Source organism: Diceros bicornis, chromosome 3 (genome assembly GCF_020826845.1).
Source record: "Diceros bicornis minor isolate mBicDic1 chromosome 3, mDicBic1.mat.cur, whole genome shotgun sequence".
NCBI classification, from domain to species: domain Eukaryota; kingdom Metazoa; phylum Chordata; class Mammalia; order Perissodactyla; family Rhinocerotidae; genus Diceros; species Diceros bicornis.
In genome coordinates this window covers 72,649,655-72,676,043 of record NC_080742.1, presented here as the reverse complement: position 1 = coordinate 72,676,043, position 26,389 = coordinate 72,649,655, and the positions used below count along the sequence as shown (strand labels likewise).

Here is a 26,389-nt window from a genome sequence, read left to right as displayed (position 1 = left end):
TGTTGAGGAGAAGGGATTGTTCTGTAATCTGATAAATTCTGAGTCTTTTAGTGGACCTATGTCTTGGGGCTCTAACCTTCACAAGTGTTTCTGTCCTTTGTCCAGGAGTATCGCTTCTCTCCCCACCCATGTTCCTTGTGCTCTTCCCTGGCTGAAGTATCCCCATTCTGTTTCTTTGAAGTGCGTCCCCTGTTCACTCTGAGTTGGTTGTTATTTTTTTTCAAATAGACAAGACAGGAAGGCTGCAAAGGACTGCAGAGGGCAGCCTTCTCTCCCTCGAGCTGGGATAAGTTTTCAGTATTTCCTTCTAGCAAAGTCTTTCCCTCTTTGTTAGGGAGAAGAATCTGGGAGGTGTAAAAATTGCTTTTCTTCCCCTTTTTCTGCCAGGTCCACATGGGGATTCTTCTTGGATCCTTATTGTGAGAATTTGGTGGGGTTACTGGAATGAAAGTCCAGTCAAGTGTGGGAGCCCCCTTATGATTACAGCCTCAGGAGTTTCTCTCTGCACTCAGCTTCTAGTAATTTGTCCAAATTACTAGTAAAGTAAGTGGTCCTACTATTTATGGCCTCCATTGACTTCTGCTCCAAATGCCATCTCTCTCTGTTTTGCCTGTCTCCAGAGTATGGGTTAGTGATTTGCCCTGCAACCTCGGTTCTCTAAGTCTAAGAAAAGTCATTGATTTTCAGTTTGTCCAGCTCTTTATTGTGAGGATGGGAGTGACAACTTCCAAACTCTGTACCTGTTTGAGTTGAAACTGGAATTCTCTCCAGTTCTGAGGTTTGAAAGAAAAGCTTAAGGATTATTTTTTATTTATAAACAAAAAGAAATTATAAAATTGCTCTTAAAAATAAGAGAAGAGCTTTCCTTTGGAATAACAATCATTTTACAGAAATGAGAATGGATCGTTAAGAAAAACAGCTGAGATTCTTTTCTTCTTTTCCCTCAAGGGTGTATGTATCTCATTTGTTCTTTCATTGTCTTTCAGCAGCAGTTAAGAAAACAAAAGGTGATAGAAATCACAGAAAGTAGCCTGCCTTTTATGGGAAAGGATTAGTCTGAGAAGAGGAATAGTGGAGCAGGGCTTGGGGAGCAGGGAGAGGATCTAAAAGTAGCTGAGCTGCTGGGATCTGGCTCCAGGTATATATATGTCAGTGAAATTGACTCCATTTTCCCTGTGTCTTAGGAAGGGCTTTGAGACTCTTACTGACTGTACCATTCTCGCTTCTCTGTTTGTTTATCCTTGTCTGGCCCCTTGTTTTTGCCGACAGTGATCCCCTAGGAAATCTCAAAGATGTGTTGTTGCTTCAGGGTCAGAAGCTCAGGATGGAGAGCTGTTCTGCTGAGATGTGCAGGATGGCAATAGCCAGACAGCCCCTAGGGACCCCAATAAAAGGACGTGAATGAGAAGGGAGCAGTGCCAGGGCTGCCACATGATGCTGACAGGAGCCTCACGTGGTCATACCCCTTGTCCCAGAGCTGTAGGATTAGCATCTGGAATGGAAAAACAGGAGGCTGTCTTCTGAAGAAGCATAGCTGTTTACATTACTTCCAGTCAGAGCCAAGACCTTATTAATTTCAAAATTAAGGCATAAAGGAAACTCCTAAAGCACTAATTTAGAAGATAGCACATATCACAACTAAGTTATGAAATCAGGGATAATTGAAAGAAAAATTATTTACATTTTACCAGAAAAACAAAAAATGAGAACAACCCAAGTGTGTCATAGATTAGTTATTGTGCTATTAAAATTACCTGTCATCCTTTGGGTTATTTGGTTTGAGAATAGTGTGTCTGCATTGGTGCATATTCATCAAACAAACTATTAGGAAAAAAAAAGTAAAAGGGCTCAAAGTATACATTCTAAAATGAACAACGTGACAATACAAGATCTGATATTGTTACCCATCATTTACTTGAATCAGAATATTAGAGGTACGGTTAAGTAAGAGGAGTTGTCATCCACTAGGTGCCCCGAGGAACTCAAGTGGGTTTGGAAGCATTTAACTGTTTTTCCACATTGTTTTTTCCCTTTTGTTATGTTAGGGAGATGCACCCGCCAACCACCCTGAACCAGACCAAGCCTCGCCACAAGAGCTATGCTGGTGACCTTTGCCTTATTTTTATTTATTTTTTTGTGAGATCAGCCCTGTGCTAACATCTGCCAATCCTCCTCTTTTTGCTGAGGAAGACTGTCCCTGGGCTAACATCCGTGCCTATCTTCCTCCACTTTATATGGGACGCCGCCACAGCATGGCTTGCCAAGCCGTGATCTGAACCGGCGAACCCCGGGACCCCGCAGCGGAGCGCGTGCACTTAACCACTTGCGCCACTGGGCCGGCCCCCTTTGCCTTATTTTTAGTGCTAAGATCTTGCCAGGAGGAGCTTAGGCCTTGTTACCATAACCTACAGTGTATGTGGAAGCATATTTTCCAACTGAGCCTGGGCAAGCGAATACCTGCCTCTCCCTTTTGAATATTCATTCCCCATCCGACATAAAAGGTCCCTGCTTCCCTTTGTTTGCAGATACCATGACTTGGAAAATGATTCTGCCTGGTCTCCTATTTGCTGTAGGTATACTTTACTCTGTGAGACAACTTCCAATGGTGTAGAGTCTTATTTAACTGGCTCGGAGGCCAACCCACTTGGTTCAGTGATAGAGTGAAGGAAGAACAGTCGGTCAGTGGAAAGTTTAATTTCAGAATAACTTGAAGGCAATGCAGTGAATTTCAAGTAAATACAGTTGTAGTTGTAGAGAAACAAAGTTGTTATTAAAGCTATGTACTTTATAGTCTTAATAAATAATTTTTATTCCACATTTTTGAATGAAAATGCTGTTACTTAAGTGGTACCAGTAATCAGCTGCCTTTGAACAGAAATTAAATATGTTTATTAAAGATTATTTAAAAACATGACAGAGTAATTTAGTATGTTCAAATCAATTAAATAGTTAACCCATTCTCCCTCGTTATGTAGGGAAAATAGATGTTTAGAAAGTATGTGCCAAGTACTATGTTGTATGATAGGAACATAGAGATGAGACCTAGTTATTGGCTAGCCTTATTAAAAAAAAAAAAAAAAAAAATCATGCTATTGTAAATGCCACAGTGGTGTGGTAAGTCCCTGGCTCTACCTTCTTGAGGTCGAGGACGCAGTATTGGGAAAGGCTGTATGATCTTTTGGTGTATCATGAGGAAGTTGGCCAGAGTGAGAAGGTGCTAAGGTGTTCTGGGCAGAGGAATGAGCATGTGCAGAGTATGGAGGTGTGAAATGGCATTTGGGGAACTGCAAGTCTTTGCTAATGCTGGAGTACAAGCAGGAGTTGGGGCTATGGTGTGAGATGGCATTAGCAAATGTTGGGAAAGGTGTCGTAGACTGTAGAGAGACATACAATCCTGCATGACCAGAGTCTGAATAGTGGAATACGTAGTCCCATATGTACTCCTGTAATTCTCCTCCTTTTACTTCTATATTTGTATTTTAAGTAATTAACTAACTGAATTTTACAGCTGTCTAAATCCTGATCTTTTCTGCCAAAAGCAACCTTCATTAATCTTTCATAATCGCATTCCATTAACAGAAGAAAGTCTCACTGGTCTTTACCCAAGAATCAAAACAAAGTTAACTGAAATCCTCCCCTCTATCCCCTCCCCCTGCCAATTCCTTACATTCTGAAGACTGCAAGAACTGTGTTAAGTAATACTACATAACTCTTTGCTTATTTGTAAGGGATAAGCAGGAATATTTATGCCTGGTTAAAAAGTAGTGTTCAGGTTTGTGATTCCTTTCCATATAGATTTTAGCTTTCAGATTGAACACTTTGGGTCTAGGAGTTTTAAAGAAGTCAACAAATACAGGCAGTTGCGTATTTCTTGCCCCTCTCACTGTGAGAGTTTACCCCCGAGAGTGCAGGAACGATGAGGCATTCTGTTCTGAAGACCCTCATTCAAGATGTGTAAAAGGAAAACAAAGAGGGGGAGAGATGGGAATCCTCAAAGGAAATTGGTATCTGTTGACTTTGGCAGAAATACAAAACCACATTCTAAAGAGACAATTACATTTGATAACAAAAATCAGTTTAAAAATAGGGAAATAAAGCTGTAGAAATGACAATTAGCAAGGTATATTTTTCATTTGTGTATAATTTTAAATCTCAAAATGCTTGAGGAAAATATTCAAGTGAATGTCATTAAATGGCAATTGTTATGTTTTAGAATACAGCAAGGAGACACAAAAGACCTTAAGAATGATTGGATTTTATAATATCTGATTTTTTAAATTCTGGAAGTAATAACTGGAATAATCATTAATATACGTCTTCACTTTTTTTAAATGTATCATATAAACTAGATGAATCTGATTTCAGTTAAATGAATTTGAATCTCTGATTAGTAATATTGAATCAGTTTCCTCTCTAAAAATTAAATTTTTGTAGTTGTGAATACAAATTTAATATATTCTTGAATTATAGCTTTTATCAGTGTTGCTTCGTTTGACTGTGCGTTATTTTTTTTTACCTTTAGCCTATGTGTAGAGTAACTACATAAGAATATTCCTAAGTAAGATTTCTCCTAAAACGTTTATTTTTGCTTTCTCCCAAATCTCACCAGATACAAATGTAGCCTACCTTCAGACATTCCTTGCATTTATTTCTAGATTTTTCTTCTTTACCCAGATCTAAACTATAGAAATTAGGATGTTATCACAACTTTTCCACTTTTTTTTAAATGATAAGAGAACCCGAATCTACAGAGATCAGGCATCTTTGTAGTAGTAATAGTAGGGAAAAAAGGTATTTTTGCTAATGTAGTTCATGACCTGTTCTCAACTATTAATGTATAAAAGATTATATGAATATACTGTTTCAAGTATAATAAACTATTATCTTTATTTTTCGTTATTATGAAAATAGTCTATCAAATTAAAATGAGATATATATGTGACTTATGTTTCTTGTATACTTTCAAAAATGCTTGATGAATACCTTCTAAAAATGTCAGTTACTAGACTAAGCAATGAAAATCCAAAAATGACAAGATTTGGTTCTTTGCCTCCAGGTATTTGTATGTGTTCAGGAGACAGATATATAGACAAAATGTAATAGTATATTTAATCAGTGTGTTACTGGGGGTGTGTATGCAGCACAACGTGAGCGCGTGAATGGCAGTATCTTAATTTGACATTGGCTAGTTTGCATGGATTTCTTTAATGCTCCACGCTGGCTGCTCATTAGAATGACCTGAGGAGCTTTAAAAACCATTAGATGGGTGGGCCCCACCTCAGAATAAGTGAAACAGTCTGTGGAGGTGGGGCCTAGTGTCTGTTTCTAAAAAGCTTTCTACATGATGCTGAGGCTGAGGCTTGAGGACCCCTGGCCTTGATAGTCCGTCTGAGGACTTAATGCCATGGTCACATCTAACTGTAAGGGAAGGCTGGGAAACAGTCTAGCCATGTGCCCAAGGAAGAAGAGTTGATTTGGCAATGTTGGAACCCAGTTCTCTGTTTGAGCTTTAGTGAAAGTTTAATGAAGGTTCTGAAAAGTCTGAAATTCCTGAATTTTAGAAGATGGATAGAAATTTAGCAGACAGAAGGAAAGTAACATTTACAAAGGTACAAGGAGAGTGAAATGGCTTGGAATCTGTTAGGTATCTTGTGTGTATTGCCAGAGTAGCAGGAGATGAGGCTAAAGAGTTAGGAAAGGACTTGAATGCTAGGGCCCTATGTGTTAGCTGGAAGATGCTGGGAATTTATCATGTGATAGGGAGTGCTGTTGGGCTATAAGCAAAAGAATGACAGGAACAAAATGGGGTTCTGGAAAGATCCTTCTCTATGGTCTAAAGAATGGTTGCCTATGGCCCATACCCCGCCTCACCCCATGTGTGCGCATGGCCCAGCATTATTAAAAAACAAAAGTGGAAGAGGAACTACACATTAATCCTTCAAGTAATCACCAGACTCTGCTCCTTGCCCTGCTGTGGTGCTCTGCTGCCTCTCTCTCTTGCCTGTGAAGTTCCTAGGCTACTGGATTTCCCGTAGGAGTCTGTTTTCATACCCTCGTAGATCCATGTCCTGTGGTGTGCTTCAGAATTTCAATCTGCTCCCACCCTTGGGAACTTTGGCCTGAGTCAGAACACTGGACCACCTGCTTTCCTGGAAAGGGACAAGATGAAAGCCCAGGAAGTGAAGCAGAAAACGGGATCAGCTTGAGTCTGCAGCTCAAGACATACCATTCTCGAAAACTATGAGTAACATCACCTATTCCTCTCCCTCACATTTATTTATTTATTTATTTTGTGAAGAAGATCAGCCCTGAGCTAACATCCATGCTAATCCTCCTCTTTTTGCTGAGGAAGACTGGCTCTGAGCTAACATCTATTGCTAATCCTCCTCCTTTTTTTTTTTTGCCCCCCACAGCCCCAGTAGATAGTTGTATGTCACAGCTGCACATCCCTCTAGTTGCTATGTGTGGGACGCGGCCTCAGCACGGCCGGAGAAACGGTGCGTCAGTTTGTGCCTGGGATCTGAACCTGGGCTGCCAGTAGCGGAGCGCGTGCGCTTGACCGCTAAGCCAGGGGGCCGGCCCCCTCTCCCTCACATTTTATAGAAGAGATAGTATGCTTTGACAGCTCTCTTTTGATTTAAATTTTATCTGATGCAGCATTTCTATTAACCATGGCCTGAGGGGGCATCTTGGATTAGGATATTCTTTCAACATAGTACCTACTCTGGTCAGGCACTGTTCCAGGCTCTTGGTATATGGTGATCCTTCTTCTCATGGAGCAACATCTTGGGGCAGGGGGATGTGTGGGGGAGAAATCAAGAGTTCTGTTTTGTGCATGCTGAAATTGAGATGTCAGATGTCTGTGTAGAGATGGCAGGTGGTGGTTGAATATACAAGTCTGAAATTCCAGTGAGAGATCAGGGCTAGAGATACAGATTTGGGAATCGTTTTGATGAAGTTAGTATTTTAAGCCATGAGACTTATGAGGTCATTTTGGGAGAGTGTGGAGCTCAAAAAAAAAAAAAAGGACCCAGGACAGAATCCTGTGGACATCAGGATTAAGGCTGCACAAAGGGGAAAGAGCCAGTGAGGTGGTAGGAAAACCAGAAAGTGTGGTGTTAGGAAAGCCATGTCAAGGGAGAAAGTGTTTACCTGTGCTGCATGCTGCTCAGAGGTCAGCTAAGATGACAATGAAGTGACCTTTGAATTTGTGAAGGTGGAAGACACTGTTGACTTTGACAAGGAAAGACTCCATGGAGTGGTTGGGAGCAAACCTGATTGGAGTGGGTTAAGAGAAGAACCAAGAAGATAAGAAAATAGAGCTGACAGGAAAAGCTTCAACATCTGTTTGTTCTGGTAGATGGTCAGAACAACTTGTTTTTATAAAGCACCTTTTTTTTTTTTTTTTTTAAAGCTATTTAAAAAGGCTGAGGAAAGGGCATTGGTGTATATTCACAGAAGAGTACCCACTGATATTTAATACTTTTAGCTGATTATAGAGGTCATAATATCCTAAATCCTCTTTGTTTTAGACTAGAAAAAATTAAATAGTTCCATTTGCCCTAATCACCTTAGATAGAGCAGGACTGACTGATCATTATCTTAGTAAGATTTTACTTGTGTAATTGATGGCAGTGATTGAGTCTAGCTTTTTGTTACAAATTGGTAGAAAGGCCTCTGTTGTTAAAGGTTTAAAACAATGTCGTTTCTTATTTGTGAAGTGTTTCCATGATTCTGATATGAAGGTCTCCAGACAAACAAGGCTTACATCTCAGTCTATGAATCATCAAAGGTTTGTGAACTCACTTTGTACGAGGTATGGTACCAAGAGCGATAGTGTTTGAAAATTATAGATTGGTTCACTACCCTGTTTTTGTTTGAGAAATTAGATACTATTGAGGTTGTTGCGCTGAGTTAGATCCACTGAAAAATACTGCTGTGATTAAAAAAAAAAAAAAAATTCACTATGCTTTTTTTTGAGTATCACTTGCCTTTCACCCTTTTTGCGTAGGTTAGCTCCTCTTTCCACTCTGTTGCTATAGCCCATGGCAAACTGATGAATCTGAAACTCCTCAAACTCAATAGGTTCAAAATGCCATTTTTTCTCATCCCAAACCTGGTTCTCCTATTTACATATGTTCAGCTTTCTGACTCATAACCATGAACCCTTCTTTTTTATTGCCTTCCCAGCTCAAACAATTAATTACCTGGTACCGCTGCTTCCTCCATAATATTTCATTATCTGCTCTGACTTATTTCCACAACCTTTGCCATAGCTGGAGACTTCACTACCTCCCATATGGAGCACGACAGTAACTTCTTAGCTGCTTCCCCCTTCTAATCCTATATATTTGTGTTGTGAGATCAATATTGAAGCAGCATCTTGTTCTCATCATGACCCAGCTTTGAAAAGGAAAAAAAAAATGGCTCCCCTTTGTCAACAGAATGAAGTTCATGCCCTTTGGCTAAGCTTTCAACAACTGTGGCATTCACAGTCTGGCCCCCACCTGTCTTCTTTATGTTCTTTTCATGTAACAGTTCTTTACACATCACACGTTCCAGGTAAACTGAATCACTTCCTGCTCCTCATCCACACCCTGTATTTTAATTTTGTCTCACATTATTCTCTTCATTTGGAATTTCCCTTCTTCATTCTTCAAGATCCAAGAGAAATCCTGCCTCCAAAGCCTTCCCTGCTCTTGCCTCCACTCATTTTTCTTAAATATTGGGGGAGGGGGAAAAAACATGAGGAATTTACAATTCCCTATCAAATCCAAAAGACTGTAATATTCTACTTTCTATTACAGATATTTATATATGCCTTTTGTATTGCATTTTAATGACTTGAGCATAGGATAAATATTTAATCTTTGTACCATAAATTGTACAGTAATATTTAATGTGTTTCCTATTGTGGGCATGCATAGAGAGTGAATGACTGCGAGAATGAAAGTTGAGTTTGAGGTGTTGTGAAGGAGTGTGAGGTGGGTAAATTGAACCCTGGAGTCAAATTGCAGGATTCAAACCTTGGCCCTGCCTCTTAGTTAACTGTGTGACCCTGACCCTGGAAAACTGATTGGGGAAGAGGGAGAATCCCCCTCTGCCCTTTCCCTTGAGGTTCTTATGGCTGGCCAAATAATTAAAAGACAGGTTAGCAGGAGAAAATAATACCAAGTTTAATAACATGTATACATGGGAGAAACCAGGGAAACTGAGTTTCTCAACACAATAGTGGCAATTCTCATCTTAAATACCATCTTCAGCTAAAGGTAAAGGAGGATGTTGGGGGCTGGGGGTGGTTTGGAATTTCAGAGGGGAAGAAGACAATTCACATGGAGAGGGAAATGTAAATGTTTGTCAGACAGGTCTTTACAGGGCCACCTATACAGAATGTGGCCAGAAGGACAGAAATCACAGTAATCAAGAGTATGTAGATTTAAGTCCTCCTCTTCTGTCCTGATAAGAGTTTCCAGAGATAAGGTCATCCCCCCCTTCTCAGTACACAGAGGGAGATACCTTTACAAATGTAGATGTTTGGTAAACAAAACTTTGAAAAGAATGGGCTTAGTGAGGACCCTGCCAGTGTGTCCATACTCAGAGTTAAATTCCTTTAGGCAGTTTGTGGGGGAGGTCAAATGTCTGTCAGAGAAAATAATCAAGGTAAAGAGACATATTTCAGGGTGGCCAATTTTGGTCTCCCACACTGTGCTTCATATTTTTTACCACTAAAATGAGATAATTTTAAGACCTATTCAGTAGGGTTTCTCTGAGGTGTAAAAGCAATAATACTTATAAAAACTTACAGTGGTTCCCGGCATATGGTAAGTACTGTATAAATTTAGCTCTTATAAGTCCTGATGAGGCTGAAGTTCTAATCTACTTTGACAAAGTTCTCTAATATTGTGGATAGTGTCTGTGTTATTTAGTGCTAAAATCTCTCAATTTCAGCATGATTTCATTATTAATGTGAATGTATATTTAATTATTTCATTGAGGTAATTAGTAAATAATTCCTTGAAGATATTAGCTCATTATTTTTGTCCAGAAGATAAAATGTTAATAACAAATGAAATGCTAAAGAAAATTTCATGATGTATAAGAATTTGCTAAGTTATATCTACCATTTTAGAAAATATGCATGCATATTCTCCAGGCTATTGAAGTCCCATGGTTTTTATAGTTGAGGTTAAATTTCTTATGTTCTTGCTTTTGAACATTTTGATCCATTATTTAATATAGTTTAGTTCAGTTCACATAGGGTAATTTTATATTTAATTAACTCATTCATCTTTTCCCTACTTTTAAGTATTCAAAGTAAAGTGTGGTTTGGGAAATGTGTTTTTAAGACTCTTAGAACTGTTCTACCAGGATCCGTGGCAGAACTGCTATTTCTGAGTTGGGTCTTTATACATAATTTAAAATGTAGATATAAGGGAGTTCTTTAAAAGCTTTGCCTCCAGCAGACAGAGTGCTACCTGATTCATACATAACAACATACAGGCAATGTGTTGCTCTTAAGAGCATGGGAATAACAATTTCTTTATGTTCTTTTTGTTGTATGAAATGACGAATGTTAGTTACCTTGTAGTTGTTGGCTAATTCTCAATGATCAAGAAGCAGGAAGGAAAGGTTTTTTGTTTTTGAGGGAGATTGCCTCATAAAAGATGGGTCAGTATGGAGGGAGGTTAGGGTCCAAGAACCTTTCATATGCAGGTGGAATGATTCTTCGTATTTGCATTAAAGTTGGGACTAGTTATGTGAATCCTGCCATTGGAAATAGATTGGTTTTACTCCTATTGTCAGGGTGGAGTGAGCTAACAAGGGGCAGTTTGAGGCAGAGGTCATAAATATCTGAGAAGTTGAACAATAATAAGACAACTATGAAAGATGTGTCATCAGATAGTGCCTGCTTTGGTACTAAATAGGTAGTCGTCTTAGAAGATTTAGAGATCTGGACGTGAAGATAGGTAAGAAGAGTGTCTCAGGCAGGAGAAAAACAGGCAAAATATATGATTGGGAAAATGCAACATGTTTGGTAAACAATGAACAAACTAATTTGTATAGATAATAGAATTATCTAAGATGTTAGAAAGTTGGATTGGTACACAATTCAGGAGGACCTGAATACTAGGCTAAGGTGTTTGGGTATCATTCTCTCTCATTCATATTCATTTATTCTCATTCATTAGTCCCTTCTTTCCTTCCCCCACCTCTTTTACTCCTCCCTCTTGCTTCTGAGATTTTAGCCTGCTCTAAGGTAGTGAAAATCATATGTAGAAATAGGGGAACCATGCTGAAGGGTGGATGGTAAAGATGAGATCAGGCCATTGTGAGATCTCTGAAAGGAAAGGCCTTGCCTTCTATTACAGAGAGAGATCTGGAACTCAGAAGAGAGGCCAGAGCTATATGCTGACCTATGACGTTGTTTTGAGAAACAATTGCAGACACTCTGTCTAGAACAGCCAACCATGTGTGCTTATGGGCTGAGAGAGTGAGGGGGCTCAGCACAGAAAACAGAGCAGGAACAATCTGAGTCAGTAGGGTCAGGTTATACTCTATCTTGATGCTAAATAATTTGTGATTCAAATGATGGTGGAAAATTAACAGATTTACTGATAAAGTAAATGAATTTGCTAATACTTAATAAAGCTTTTGATCAGTGATATTAGGCCATGTTGCAAAATCCATGCATATTTGGCACTGTCAAATCAAACACTGGGGTACTAGAAACTTATGGGATAAACATTAAGATGTTGGGTGGAGTGTTCTTTTAGAATCAATGTTAGGTTTGTGCCAATTACTTGTGATGATGTATTATCTGTAAGTTGCTAGATTTACAGATATATGAATACAATAGACCAGCGTATGAATTAATCTCAGGGAAAACACTAAATTTATATAACAGCGCAAATCCTAGTCTACTTGTATTTTTCATACTAAAAGATGAAGAATATTACAAGAAAATAACAATATAATTTGTTTGAAAAGAGTTATGCCATAATTGGAGTGAGAACTCAGAAAAAACTAATCGATTTTTTTCCAGTGGGGGGAAGAAGGGCACAATTGACTAGAGTTAGCACATACAAAGGCATCATTATGGAAAAACATAGCTGTTAATCCCCCTTTTTAGTTATTGACAATATTAATATAAAGACAGTTATCCTCATTCTAGTAAATAGATTAATCAGAGAGGGCAGTGAGGCTATATGGGGCTGTGAAAAGCACCTTTTATAAAAGATCTTTTTTCTTGAAGATATGAGAAAATTTAATGAATTCAAATATTTGATGTTCATAGTTTTGAAAGCATTAGCAGAATGATATCACAAATTATGAAATGAAGCTGTTGGGTGGAACTTGATGGAGTTATTTTTATGCTGTGTTTAAAATTTTCTTAACTGTAAGATTGTTGGCCACCAGCACAGGCTTTGGGTCCTCTCCAGGACTTCTGTGAAGAGAGATTTGCTGATCTCTGAGACCTTCTCTTCTTAGAGCTGTTTCTATGGAACACAAGAGGAATGGTGCAGGCAGACCCTAGGGTTTGAGATTTTAGAGTCGAGACTAATAGGTGCTGCATCATGTCAGCATTTTCTCAAAGTCCATTCTTTAATATTTCCATCTTTGCGAATCCATCCTGGTACTATCAACCAGGAGAAGGCGTCTCTTCCAGCACTGAATTCCCACAGTACTTGATCAGTAGCTTTCCTATGGAAATTACATTCTGTTTTACACACTATTTTTACTGTTTTCTGTATAAAAGTGAACTCCTGGAAGGCCACTACTTTTGTAGCTCCTGAAGAGCCTTTAATAGTGCTTGTCATATGGTAGGTGTAGGAAAAAAGAAAATAAGAGTTAGTAAAGTAATCGTGGGCCATTCAGTCAGCATTGCTCAGAGCGTATGTCTTAGTGTCCCTTTACAAAGCATTTAACAAATCTCTGAGGGGGTAAGGTTGATGATATGAGGTCTGAGGTGGTCATCTTCCATGGCTTATGTTTGAAAAGCCATATAGCCTCTTCTAGAACAAATGAATAGAGGCTTCTATAAAGAAGATTCTCCTAGACCCATGGTTTGTTACCTCTTTTAAGTTAATTACCCCTTTGGGTAAGCTATGAAATTGAAACACATTCCTAAGTGAAAAAATGCATATCTCTGCAAAATTTTGCTAATGGCGTGAATGGTTCAGACTCCCAAAGATCCAGGTTAAGAACTCCCTAGCCTAGAGAATTCTGAATGTGGATACAGTAATCTCTGTGTATTGAACAGGAGGAAAATAAAAGTATATTTTCTGTACTAAATATTTGTCAAGCCATTGAAATATTTTGATAAAGTGGTAAAATAGGTACTAGAGGCATTGCAGAGGATCAAGATACATTTGGGCATCTGCTATGGTCAGGGTTGAATGACCATCTTTAAAATACCTGGAAAATATTCTGTGCCAGGACAGGACATCTGTGAGGTAAGTCATCTTTTGTCACATAAAGTGAAATCAAGGATTTAAAGTAAAATAAAATCAAGTTAAAAGATGAAGTTGTACTCGTGGAGTGAGAACTTGCCTCTCGCCTCTACCACAAACTCCAGAGTCCATACGTCCCCATTTTCTTTATCTCGTAGCCCAAATCAGGCGCTAGAGACAGGTGTATCACCAACATTTTAAAGTCTGATGCCCTACATCTATAAAGTATCCATTCAGTCTTTTCTTTTTTCTATTCTTTTGTTTTTTGTTGTTGTTGTTGTTTTGATGGGAGAGAAGAGGTGATGTGCAAAACCAAGTTCTTTGGAGGGTTCAGAAAAGAAAAAATTATTTTCACCATAACAATATGTACATCTGTACTGGCAAAATGAGATGTACTTGAAGTGGCTAGGGAAACACTCCACCACAAAAAAAGTAGAGTCCTGGCTAAGGACTCAGGGTACCTGATTTCTGGTCTGCCTCAACTGTGTGATTCTAGGTTTCACTCTACATGACTCTGGATGGGATGGGATGTAGGTTGTTTGGGAAAGAGGTCAAAGTTGACATCTAGGTTTTGGTCTTGAGCAACTGGGAAAATAGGAGTACCATTTACATGACATGGCGTTACTCATGGAAGGAGTGATTGGGGTAGAAATCCAGATTCCATTTTGGGCTTGATAAGTACAGTGTGCCTTTTCTTCATGCAACTTGAAATGGTAAATAGGTGGTTGGAAATATAAGTCTGGAACTCTGGTGAGAAGTTGGAGCTATAGATATGCACTTGGGAGTTATCAGAGAGTAGATGCTTTTTATGGCCATGGGCTTTGTGGCAAGCACCCAGGCAGTGAACATGTAAATTGAGAAGAGATCTGAGGCCCCAGTCCAGTGTTTACAAACATTAACCTCTCATGTGAGCACATCTCCAGTTTCATAAGGGAAATTAAAACAATCCGTTTGCCTTATTAGAATTTTTTAAACATTGTGTAAAATGAGGTAGATGATTATTAAAAATAACTAGGGATTGGGTGAAGGGAGATGGGTGTGGTTATAAAAGGGCAACATATCATGTTAAAACTGTTCATTGTCTTGACTGTGGTGGTGGATATACAAACCTAGGTGGATAGTAAATTGTGTAGAAATTACACACAAATGAGTGTACATAAAATTGAGGAAATCTGAATAAGATGGCTGAATCTATCAAAGTCAGTATCCTGGTTGTTATATAATACTATAATTTTGTAAGATGTTGCCATTGGGGGAAACTGATTAGTGTTCAATGGCCTTCTCTCTTTCTTAAAACTGCATGTGAAACCGCAATTATCTCAATTGAAAAGCCAACCTTTAAGAAAGTCTTCATAAAAATTAAATTATATAAACTTTCAATTAAATAAATTGTTAAAAACAAAGATAATACTCAAAACTCGAAAACAAAACATGGGACATTAAAATTCTTACATATAAAAAAAAGTTAACCAACTGATTTACCTCCTTCTATTCTGTCTAGCATTACATAAAACAAAAGTAAACAATAAAAATTTTATTCATTATCTTATATATTAGCTTTTCCTCCTTTTTTGTAAACGTATTTGGAAGTATGCTCTTCTAGTTTCACAAAATGATACCAGGAGTCGCCAAAGTTAGTAACCTTTCAGTCTCTGAACATTTAGTTTTATTAAGACAAGCCCATTAAAAGACAGTTTAGTACAGCAATGCTCTGCTTTGCTTTGCCTACATTTTTTCAGACAAATGTAATTAAGGTTTTAGTAGGTTTAATATTAAGGTTTAATATTTTTAAAAAGTAGAAAACTGTCTCTTACAAAGAAAACACTTGCAAAACCTGGAAATGACTAACAATTCCTTTTAAAATTAAGTAAAAGCTGTTAATGTGAAGATATAAATATTTAAAGCTGTTAAATAGTATTTTGTGGTTAAGTTTGAAGGAGAACTATGGCCTTTTAAGATGCTAAAGGCTATTTCTTGGTGAAACTAGAACTTTTTACATGCAAGTAACCATTTTTTTTTTAATTTTTCTATAGAAAAACATTTATCAGCATGTAAGCAAAGATCAGAAGATATTCATATTACACTTAGTGTATTTGAGGTATTATTATAGTTACAATGCTCTTGTACGTAATTTTTGCTTTTAGGATCTTGATTTCAGTTACCTGGAGGAGGCGCTTATCACGTGTTCTTTTCTTTTATAACCGCATTAGTTTTGAATGTAAAATATTTTGACTTTAGACACAGTGAAGAGAAACTTGTTTCTGTTTGATTTTGACTCAATCAATTAAAAAGCGTATTTGTTTTTGAGATGGCATAGAAACTCCTTTATAACAAGGATTTAGTTTAAGAAAATTCTACCTATTTTTAAACTTGTTTTTAAATGAATTTGATTTTTTTATCAACTTGAAAATATATTTTTAGAAAAGTAATCCCAGATCTCTGTCTCTCAAGTAAATAAGTAAGTAGTAAGTAACTAACTAAACAGACTTCCTTATGTCCCTCTAACATGATGTTTGTGCTGGAGACAATGATCTCTCCTTTCCAAAGTCCTGCTTAAAACCTCCCAATGAATTCCCATATGTTAGGAACCAACTCCCCAAACTGCCTACTTTGGCTGTGAAGAGAAGCTTATGATGTAGCCCTGCCTCTCTCTCCAGCACCATCTCCCACGCACCTGCTCACCACTCCCCCGCAGTATCCCATTCTCAAAACCGCTGTGTTTAGTCTCATCTCCAGACTTTTGGTGCTCTCGTACTGTAACATCTTCCCCTTTTCTGGACTCTTCGTATACACTCGGACGCCACTCTCCTGTTGACCTACTTTGGCCCTACTCATCTTTTTCAGGCCTTTTTAATGCTGTTTGTTTGTTTGTTTGTTTTTTAATATAGTCAATTTGTAGTTCTTTAGCCAATGGACAAAGGTAATATGTGTTCTCCTGAGTGTTTAATGTTGTACTCAGTACTAATCCAATCTTTAGATGGACCTTTACTAGGGTATGGTTGTATTGTGTGGTTCAGGTTTCTTGATGATGGAAGTGGGAAAGGGGAAGGAATTAAAGTCAAGAGAAACATCTGTCTGATGCACATCTGTAGCCCAGCTAGTGCATCCCACACTGTGCATGGCTCATAAGACCTCTTCAGTTTAACAGGTTTTATAATAAACTAATAAAGAGAGATTGAATGAATAACTGGGGAGAATGAATCATGAGGAAAAGTTAAAGGAAGTTATATAAAAAGTTAAGGATTATTTCAGTGGAGAAGTAAAAGTAATTTTCCATGTAAATATCTTAAAAAATGATGATAGTATGCTTTTATTTCAATCAAGAAAGCAATTTATTCAAATTTAGAATAAGAGAATGGAATTCTAATGTGGCGCCAGTCTATAAAAGGGTAGAAGGATTTCTTGTCAATATAAGTCTGTTGGTACTAGAATGAGGAGTATATGAAGATTTAAATGGTAGAAAGTGATATTAATCAATCAGTCAAATAGTACTTTTATAGTTTAGTGCTAATACATACTTATAAAAATGAAGGGAATATTTTTTAAAAGAACAAAGAGGTGTGAAACATTATTCAGTATCTCACCATCCAGAAATGCATTCTGGGAATTGGGAAGAACAAAACAAGAGATTTATCCATCTGGAACTATTTAGGACTAGCTTTCATGAAGACAGTAGGATGGACTGAATAAAATTTAATGTAACCTCAAGGAAACAAGGACTTCTTGGTTTAGAGTTGTTGTGGACATGTTGGACGAAGAATTATTATTAGATTTTTTTGGTAAACTGAGCAATTAACCTTAGAAGTTTATTAGCATTTCTGTGAACAAAACCACAGTGAAAAGTGCCCGAGAAATTTAATTGGACTGCCAATCTAATTAAACAACCTTCTGTGCTCTCAATAGGTAGCTGAGAAAATGTATTAAAAAAAATTTTTGAGTCATTTAGTCTTTTCTTTAATTTGTAGGTCACTGCCGTTAAGTAATCACATATGTGTGACTTCTGTTTTATTTTTAAGCTGGACAATGCAGATGAACAAGCAGCCCAGATCAGAAGAGAACTTGATGGTCGTTTGCAATTGGCAGAGAAAATGGCAAAGGTAAATTATTAACTCTGACATACCATTACCACGTTTCTTTCTTTACTTAGATTTCTGTGAACTGAAAGAGTTTTGTATAGATATAGCCAGCATAATTTATCATTTTCGCCTCTACATGCATACCTCTTAAGCCCAAATATCTGGATGTGTATTATCTAAATGGAGCATATTATCTGTTCTTATACATGAAAAGTTTAAATTCAATGATAACTTTTGTAGATTATTCTTAAAGTAATACCTGAATTTCTCAAACTGCCAGATTTAGAAGAACTTTAATATTGCACTAAGCATAATATAATTAGGGAGAAAAATATCCTCTGTGTGAGATTATGAAATATATTCCAAAGTATCCAGCATGGTGCTTGGCACATAGTAATGTCAACTAATATTTGATTGAATGGATGAAGAATATAATTTGAAGTTTCTAGTACAGAGTCTCGGTGTGTTCAATACAGTATTTTAGTTATGTTTGTGCAATCACTGTGTTTCTATGAACATAAATAGATTTCAAACAAAAGCAATGAGTTTCCTTTTAGTACTAAAGAGTTTTTAGAGATAATGGAACTTCATTGTCTAAATCATTCTTTAGTAAATTGATGTGTTAATTTACTTCAGTGGTAAAAAATAAATTTTTTTAGTCCTTCTCAAAGCTGTTGATGTGAGAATAAGATTTTTTTTTTCCTTTTCCCTCTGCTAAGCAGAAACTTTGAGTATTTGATGGGTAGACTCACCCTCTCCCTTCTTCTGTCTCTCTGAAGAATCCTATTTAGGGATTTTTCTTTTTTAAAATTTAGGTATAACATGTATACAATAAAGTACACAAATCTTTAGTTTACGACTTGATGAAGTATGTTTATACACCCTCTGTAATTCTCAAATAATGATAGCGACCTTTTAAAGCACTTGAGAAGATAATATCCCATACTGATGTTTTTTTTTTTTTTTTGATGAGGAAGATTAGCCCTGAGCTAACATTTTTTTGCCAATCCTCCTCTTTTTGCTGAAGAAGATTGGCCCTGGGCTAACATCCCTGCCCATCTTCCTTTACTTTATATGTGGGACGCCTGCCACAGCATGGCTTGTTAAGCAGTGTGTAGGTCCGCACCCAGGATCCAAACCTGCGAATCCTGGGCCGCCAAAGCAAAACTCGTGAACTTAACGGCTATGCCAGTGGAATGGCCCCACATACTGATTTTAATAATAGAATTTTTTATTTTTGCAGAGAAAAATGTATTGAAAATATGTTTTAAGAATGCTAATACTGTGTTTATCTCAATGTCTGTTAAATAGAGAGGCAGTTGAGAAATTGGAGGTAAATAGAAAAATAAGGAAAATTGAGAGAAATTGGGTAACAGAGATGACAGTAATTTATGAGAGCCAAGCCAGAGATATATGAGGAAAAATCTTCAGATGAATGAAGACATAGTATGATATGAATTAGGGGCTAAAGAGTTACATTCACACAAAGGGCAGTGGTTGAAAGGACACCATGCCATGTTGCTGTCCTCTGGATATTGAGAGCAGTACACGTTATTCTAGAAATTCTAATGTGGAATTCATGGGAGAGAAATCAAGTTGCTTGAGGCTATTGGGACAGAGAAAAACAATTTCCTCAAAACCCTAATCTGAATTGGAAGCTGGCTGGAAGGGCATTTGATTTTCTTAAGGGCCTGAGCATAGGGGGGAATCCAGAGAGAAATACCAGACACTATGGGCAGGAATCTGGGCCTGGGATCAGCATTTGTAAGTTTCCTACTTTTGTATATAGATTGTACCTGAGACTGCACACATTGTCATAAGTTAGACTTGCTTCTACAAGGACCTGGCTGAATATGTGATGCTTTAGAATAAAGTTGAGATGAATTTCTAGAAGGTGATGGAACAGGAGGAAGAGCCTTGGGTGTGTTCTCAAGTCTGTGGAGGAGAATGTGTGTTTATAACCTCTGGACTGAGTCAGGAGAAGGGTCAGTGATGTACATATGGAGACTTCTCTTTGAGGAGACCCCAATGATTTCATCAGATGCTGATAAAGTAGAAAATGTGTGGAGAAGAAAGTGAAGCTAGTGGGATTGGAAGGAAAAGAATACCACCAAAAATAAGATACCTTTTGGTGAATATATTGACATAGCAGATAGAACATGTTTAAATTGCTTTCTACTTCAATTTTGCCAAATTTAAGCCATCTTCATAAAATATTTATAAGGTTAATTATATTTGCTGACCTTGTTGCATTATATCTCTACAATAATCCTGTGAACCACAGAGTGGATGATATAATGAATTTATAGACAAGGAGAATGAGGCTTAGGGAGGATTACTGACTTTGCCAAAATTTCATAATGAATAAGTGGCAGAGGCGAGCTTCAAACCCTGGTCTTCTGACTCCGGAGCCTGGGTTCACCCTCTCAGACTCTGCTGCCCCTTCAGTCTGATAAGTCCAGAAGCGTGGTTCATTAATAGTTAAGTTGGCAGTCAGTAGCACCTCCTACCGCACTCCTACTATACACAGTATAGTAACTATAAAGCCACAGGGCAGAAATCTCCTTTTCAAGGAGTAGAAATATTGACTTGAATATTTTAGCCAAGGCATAATTAGGAAGTAGTAGAAATTACGTGGACTGGGGGCCAGAAAGACCTGTGCGCAAATTCATGATTGTTATTGCTAGATATATAACACTGGGCAAGTTATTTAACCTTTTGGAGCCTGCATTTATCTATAAACTCAATGAATGAATATTCATTGAGTACCTACTAAAATAACCACTTGCTGTGTTAGGCACCTGGGATACATCCAGACAAATGTAGTTGTCTTGGGATAAAACCAGACAAAAATATTCCTGCCATGCCCTGGTGGAGCTTACATTTTATTTGGGAGAGCCTCACAGTAAGGAATAAACAATCCATGTAACTGAGTTATGGAAGGCGATCATTTGCTATGTAGAAAATAAAGCAGGGAAGGTAGAATCAGGAGTGTGGGGGGCTGTTTACAATTTCCAGTCAGGTGGTCAGGGTAGGCCAGTTCTTGACAGTACTATCTTTCCAGTTAGGCCCCAAAACTTGGAATCATCTTTGTCTTCCTTTTTCTCATGCCCGATTTATCAGGAAATCCATTTGCGTCTGTCTTAAAGTATTTCCAGAATCTGACAGTTGTTACCATCTTCTACCTACCACTCTGGTCCAGGCTTTATCTAGTGGAAGGTTAAGAGCATTTAAGTGGCTAAATTTGAATAATGGGAATTATTCAAATTTTTGTTATGAAGCAAACAGTGTTTTCATGTATATAATGTGTTAGGGCCGCTAAAGAGCTATGGTTTACAGAGGGCGAAATTAGAACATTTAAACCATGGTTTAGGGTCTGGTCCCATGGCGCAAGCGGTTAAGTGCTCGCGCTCCGCTGCAGCGGCCTGGGGTTCGCCAGTTCGGATCCCGGGCGCTCCCGAGGCGCCGCTTGTCAAGCCATGCTGTGGCGGCGTCCCATATAAAGTGGAGAAGGATGGGCATGGATGTTAGCCCAGGGCCAGTCTTCCTCAGCCAAAAGAGGAGGATTGACAGATGTTAGCTCAGGGCGTATCTTCCTCACAAAAAAAATAAAAATAAAAAAAATAAACCGTGGTTTATAGGAGCAACTCACTGTTAAACTAGAGAATAATCATATTTCTGATTTTTTTCTAATTTAAAAGATCAAATTTAACGTGTGCTTGTCTAATGTACAGTTGGTTTTGTTTCCAAGAAAGAGGCAACATAAGCAGGCTAAATAAAGTTGATGGAATACTATCAGTAAATCTAAAAACTTGAAAGCGGTTGTCTTTTTGTTTTTTCAGAGAAAAAATTCTAATATAGTCTATTTCCTGAAAAATTTGAAAATTCTGGTAACAGTCAATTTTGATGATTCCTACCAGTCAGTCTCTTCCTTGAAAAATGATAGTGAATGAAATGTTTTTAATTAAAGCTAAATAAGAAAAGATTTTTTTTCATGTGCTAATGCTAAGTTTTCCATAAAGTAACACCTTGAAAATTTGAAAAAAAAAAAAAAATCGATGCATCCAAACTTTCAAACGTGAGATATTTGCTTTTGGCTTGGCTAAAATATAATTTTTAAAAAGGCAAAATTATGACTCTCATACAAATATAAAATGATCACACCAAGATTTCCTTTAATGCATAATAAAGGAGCAAACCAGTTAGAGATTAAAACTAGCCCAAAGAACATTTGAAAACTAGATGTTTTTAGGCAAAGTTAAAATAAGATTCATAGATTAGATATAAAAATAGTTAATTTCCAACAAGGATTTAAACTGTAACGGTTGAATTATTTTACTCACCAGACACACATTATTTGCATCTTTTCCAGACCGAATTCTGTAAGGTAACATATAACTTCACTGTCTGGGACCTTTTAATCAGTAGTAAATAGTAAATTGAACTGAGTATATTTCTTCAGATATCCTTGGATGGCCTTTGCCCTCATGTGACATTGAAAGGACCTGCCTTCTCATCTTTCGGTCTTACTTCTGTATTTGGATACTTTTCAGGAGAGCTTTTAAAGTTAGTCTACAAATATAAAAATCTGTTTTTATGGCTTATTTTGCTTTTTTTTCTTTTGCGTGTACTGAGAAACCATTCCAAAACATTTTTCTTTTTTTTTTTTTCAAAGGAAACCAAGGTATTCTATAACTGAAGAGTTAACGTGTTTTTCCGGAGGATGCAACCTTACCATTTTGGAATGTTGCTTCAAATTATAGAGGAATGTTATAAGGATACTTAAGAATCTTTCTTGGGAAAGTTAATTATGAATATGGATATTTAATTGCTTTGTGATAATAAATATGCACTTTTAATATTGATTATATGTAAATTATTTTAAAAGAAATATGTGAAGGTTATATTGGGGAAAAGAAAAACAGGTGGCTTGAGCCTCTGAGACTGATTGATGAAGTGGTGCCAGATGTTCCTTTCCAGCCCGTGAACGAACTGGTGCAAGTGAGTCAGAGATTACGTACAGTTTGACGAGAGCACTCAGGATGTGTTCCAGTCATCCTAGAGATTCGGATTTCTTAGGTTATGTTTTGAGTGGTGCCAAGGGAAGCAATAGTAAAGACATTTCCTGGAGCATTAGGCGATCATGTGGAAGGTGGCTACTTTCGGCTTTCACCCCCAACATTTTGTACAGTGGTCGTCACATTTCGCTGCACTTAATATTGTAAAGCTATATACGCTCTACCTTTAAGAGAAAAGAGCTAAGTACCAGGTTGTCAAAGATTAAAGAAAGAGCCAAGAGTGTGAGGAAGCCTCATTTTGCTGTTTGTGAGAGTATAAATGGGTGTAATCTTCTCTAAGGGCATTTTAGCAATATCTGTCAATATCTATCTAAATATCACTATTTGGAATGTCGTTTTCATTGAGTGAAAGAAGCAGAAATCTGATTGCCGAGATATAAGGATTGAATGGCAATGCTCATGTAATTCAGAAAGAAAATACAATCTTCTGAGTTGATACTGTTACTCTCTTTTTCACATACGGATTTTATGATAAATTGGCCTTTTGCTTTAAACTTAAACTTTTCTAAACCTTTACTAAAAAAAACAATTTATGGCCATCAGGGATCCTGGCACATTTGTGTGATAAGAAAATTAGAATTTTAGAAATTTAGAAATTTTAGAATTTTAGATAATAATTTTAGAAATATTATTTTAGAAATACGTAATTTTAGAAATACGACCATATTGCTATTTAATATTATGGGTTTTTCATTGTGAATGCTTATTTATAAAAAGCATATCCTCCCCAAAATGCACATCTGTGGTAAGAAAGAGAGAGATTATTAAAATGTTTGTTTCCTAATAGGCAAAGCAGTGTATACCGAACATTTCTCTTGTAGACCAGTTACCCCAAGCGTTTCAGAGCTAACAGCGGCTAATTAAGGTTCATCTGTACACTAAAACTTCTTATATGTATGTTTTCAGAGTTTGTTTTTCCCTTAAGGAAATATCTTATTAAAAATAAAGTTAATGTGAAAATGTATATAATGTTCTTCTTTTGTACCATAATGATCCTCAATAAGGTATTATATAAGGTACATTTAGATAGACTCAAAATTGCCAAAGCCTGAGGCTTTTAAAGTCTAGAGACTAAAGTATCAGGTAAATGCATTATATTGAGTGTCAAAATTTCTAAGATAGTCAAGTATATACATTATGTAATCTTTTATGACAAAATTGAGATGACTTATGTAACATTGTTATTTTAAAAATTTATTTTCAAGGAAAGAAAATTCCCTAAATTTATAGCAAAAGAAATGGAGACTATGTATATGGAAGAGTTGCGGTCTTCAGTGAATTTGCTAATGGCCAATTTGGAAAGTCTTCCAGTTTCGAAAGGTGGTCCAGAATTTAAATTACAAAAATTAAAACGTTCACAGAATTCTGCATTTTTGGACATAGGAGATGAGAGTGAGATTCAGCTGTCAAAGTCCGACGTGGTGTTGTCATTCACCTTAGAGGTAAGTGGCTTTATCCCATGCTTGCCTCTGACAGCGTAAATGAGGCTGCAAAGTAATTTTTGCTGACTTTCGTGGTAACTTTTCAAATTTAAAGCAAAGTGTAGTATATTTTGAGGAAGTTAGATTATTCTTCATTTGCTAGACCATCAGGTTGTGAATGCAAATTAATGCAAATTGTCCTTTAAATATAACAGCAGTATTAGGATTAAATAATAAAATAATAAAAGATTTGAGGCATATCTTCTGTGTGTCAACTAGGCTAGTGCAAGTTTATTGATAAAGTAAGCATGAAACACTTGGGTGGAAATAGGGTTTTAACATATGATTGAATTCTCAGTGATTTGGAAACTCCTTTCAGGGTGTTGTTGAGCCTTGTTTTTCATCTACTTCACCTATGAGATCATCTTTCTAGAATCAAATCACATAAACCAGCTGCAGTGCACAATATTGAGTGCATGTAGATGATGAAAAGTAGAGAATTCTCCCTTTCCAGGACTTCCAGTTTCGTTATAGGTACAGTAAATATTATAAAGAACAAGAACAAATATCATGCCTTTAAAATTATGTTTCCCAAGAATTCCGTTTCATCCCCTTTTTACAAATCACTGGCAGTCAGGTATTGATACTGACTCTTTCTACAGCCACCTGTTGATGCTTTTCATGATTGCATTTCTTCTTGGTAATCTCTGTATGTGGGCTAATCCACATATATGTCTATGGGTTTATACACAACACATACATACCCTAGCAATATCAAGCTTAAATTTATAAGTCTTCCAAAAATCATATTAGCTTGTAGCTCCTTCCTTGCATTGTTATGTTCTGTCTCTGCTGGTTCCCAGTACTGCTGTTTGAGTTTGCTGATTGATGAGGAAAGGTACCAGGAGTCTTAGGAGGTACAGTGTTAAATTTCTTTGTTGATACTTCTCACACTTGGCTTGCTTAGTTTATGGCAGAAAAAGCAAAAGTCTGCTTTTGTTCTTTTTTCCCCACATACTCACCTTTAAGATAAATTCAAGCTTGAGGATAAGACAACCGCCTCGCACTTTCTTTACTTCCAGGCTAATTATTTCTTGGTAGGTTACTAGATTAAATTTAGGTCAGAGTAGAACTGTGAGATTTTCTTCTGACTCCACTCAGGTCTAGGATTACCTAATGACTTTGCCAAGTGGCTTTACTACTGGGTTTCTTAATCTCTTTAGCCTCTTGATCTAAGGATGTTTAATTTGAAATTGCATAGTATCTTATATGTGGAATTTCCTCATTTCTGCCTCAGGTTTCCTAATGACTAAAATGTAAAGTGCCAACTTCTTATTCTGTTTTCTTTTTTTAAGGTTTTGTATGAAACGGAATCAATTATTTAATTACAATATAACTTTTTCTAACAAAAGTTTGGCATTTAAGTTCATTAATGATTTTTGTAATGATTTTTTAATGCTTAATGTATAAATCTACTATAAACATTCAGAGCTGAAAACAGTTCAAAATATTATCTCTTTTATCTGTTTAAAAATCGTAAAAAATGGTAAATAATTAGCTTCTTATGAATTCTATTTTCCCTTTTGAAAACAAAATTATGCCTGTGAGTTAGTCTTTAAGTGAAACTATGAATTGTTCTGTATTTTATTGCCAGTGTGTTAAACAAGGCTGTTTAGTTAACAATAAAACGATGTTAGGAGGAGATTATGAGTTAAAACTTGATTTTGTATGATATGAGACGCTTGCATATTTATGGATTGTTTTGACATCCTCTGTTGCTGTGTTTATTTAAGGCAGATATTTTCCTACCATAGCATAATATGGATCGGATCTATTCCCCGTTGCCCATAGTATTTTAAGTAGGAGTTATGTGTCCAGCACAAGATGCAATCACATTAAGTGCTTCTCTGTAGGATGTCTGAGAGAATAGACTAGGTATCCTGTAGCCCCCCGGGCCTCTGACTCAGCATAGGTAAACTGAATCATTATCCCAGCCCATTATCTAAGCCTTGCTCCTCAGACCCCAGATTTCAGCCTAAGAAAACTCTGAAAGGCAAGCAGTTAATCCAGTTTAAGGTTCTCACATACCATCAGTCAGGCTTAGAGTTGATCAGCCCAGAAGGGAGTCTTTTCTAAGAATTGAAGTCTGAGTCTAAGGAATAAGTGCAGACTTGAAAAACTGCTCAAATTTTATCTTCTCTTTAAAATTGCTGCCCACTCCTCCCTTCTCCCACCACACCCTGTTTCCTTACCAAGCTCAATTTTTACCACAGCTCTTATTACCTAACATTTAATTCAGTTATTTATTATGTTGGTTATTCATTATCTGACTTGTCTCTACTAGAATGTAGGCTGCAGGAAGC

At 37.0% G+C, this 26,389-nt stretch overlaps 1 protein-coding gene across 6 annotated transcripts in view; it reads left to right on the top strand.

Annotated features, from left to right (window-relative positions):
• The window catches only part of CADPS2 (calcium dependent secretion activator 2), a 495,178-nt gene that overhangs the window by 180,889 nt on the left and 287,900 nt on the right, over window positions 1-26,389 (top strand). For 5 of the 6 annotated variants that reach the window (XM_058529069.1, XM_058529059.1, XM_058529050.1 and 2 more), the window contains exons 4-5: window positions 17,468-17,548; window positions 23,811-24,047. In XM_058529069.1, the coding sequence (XP_058385052.1) occupies window positions 17,468-17,548; window positions 23,811-24,047 (318 nt within the window). The remainder of the gene's footprint in view (window positions 1-17,467; window positions 17,549-23,810; window positions 24,048-26,389) is intronic. The other variant, XM_058529077.1, reaches the window with a different exon arrangement.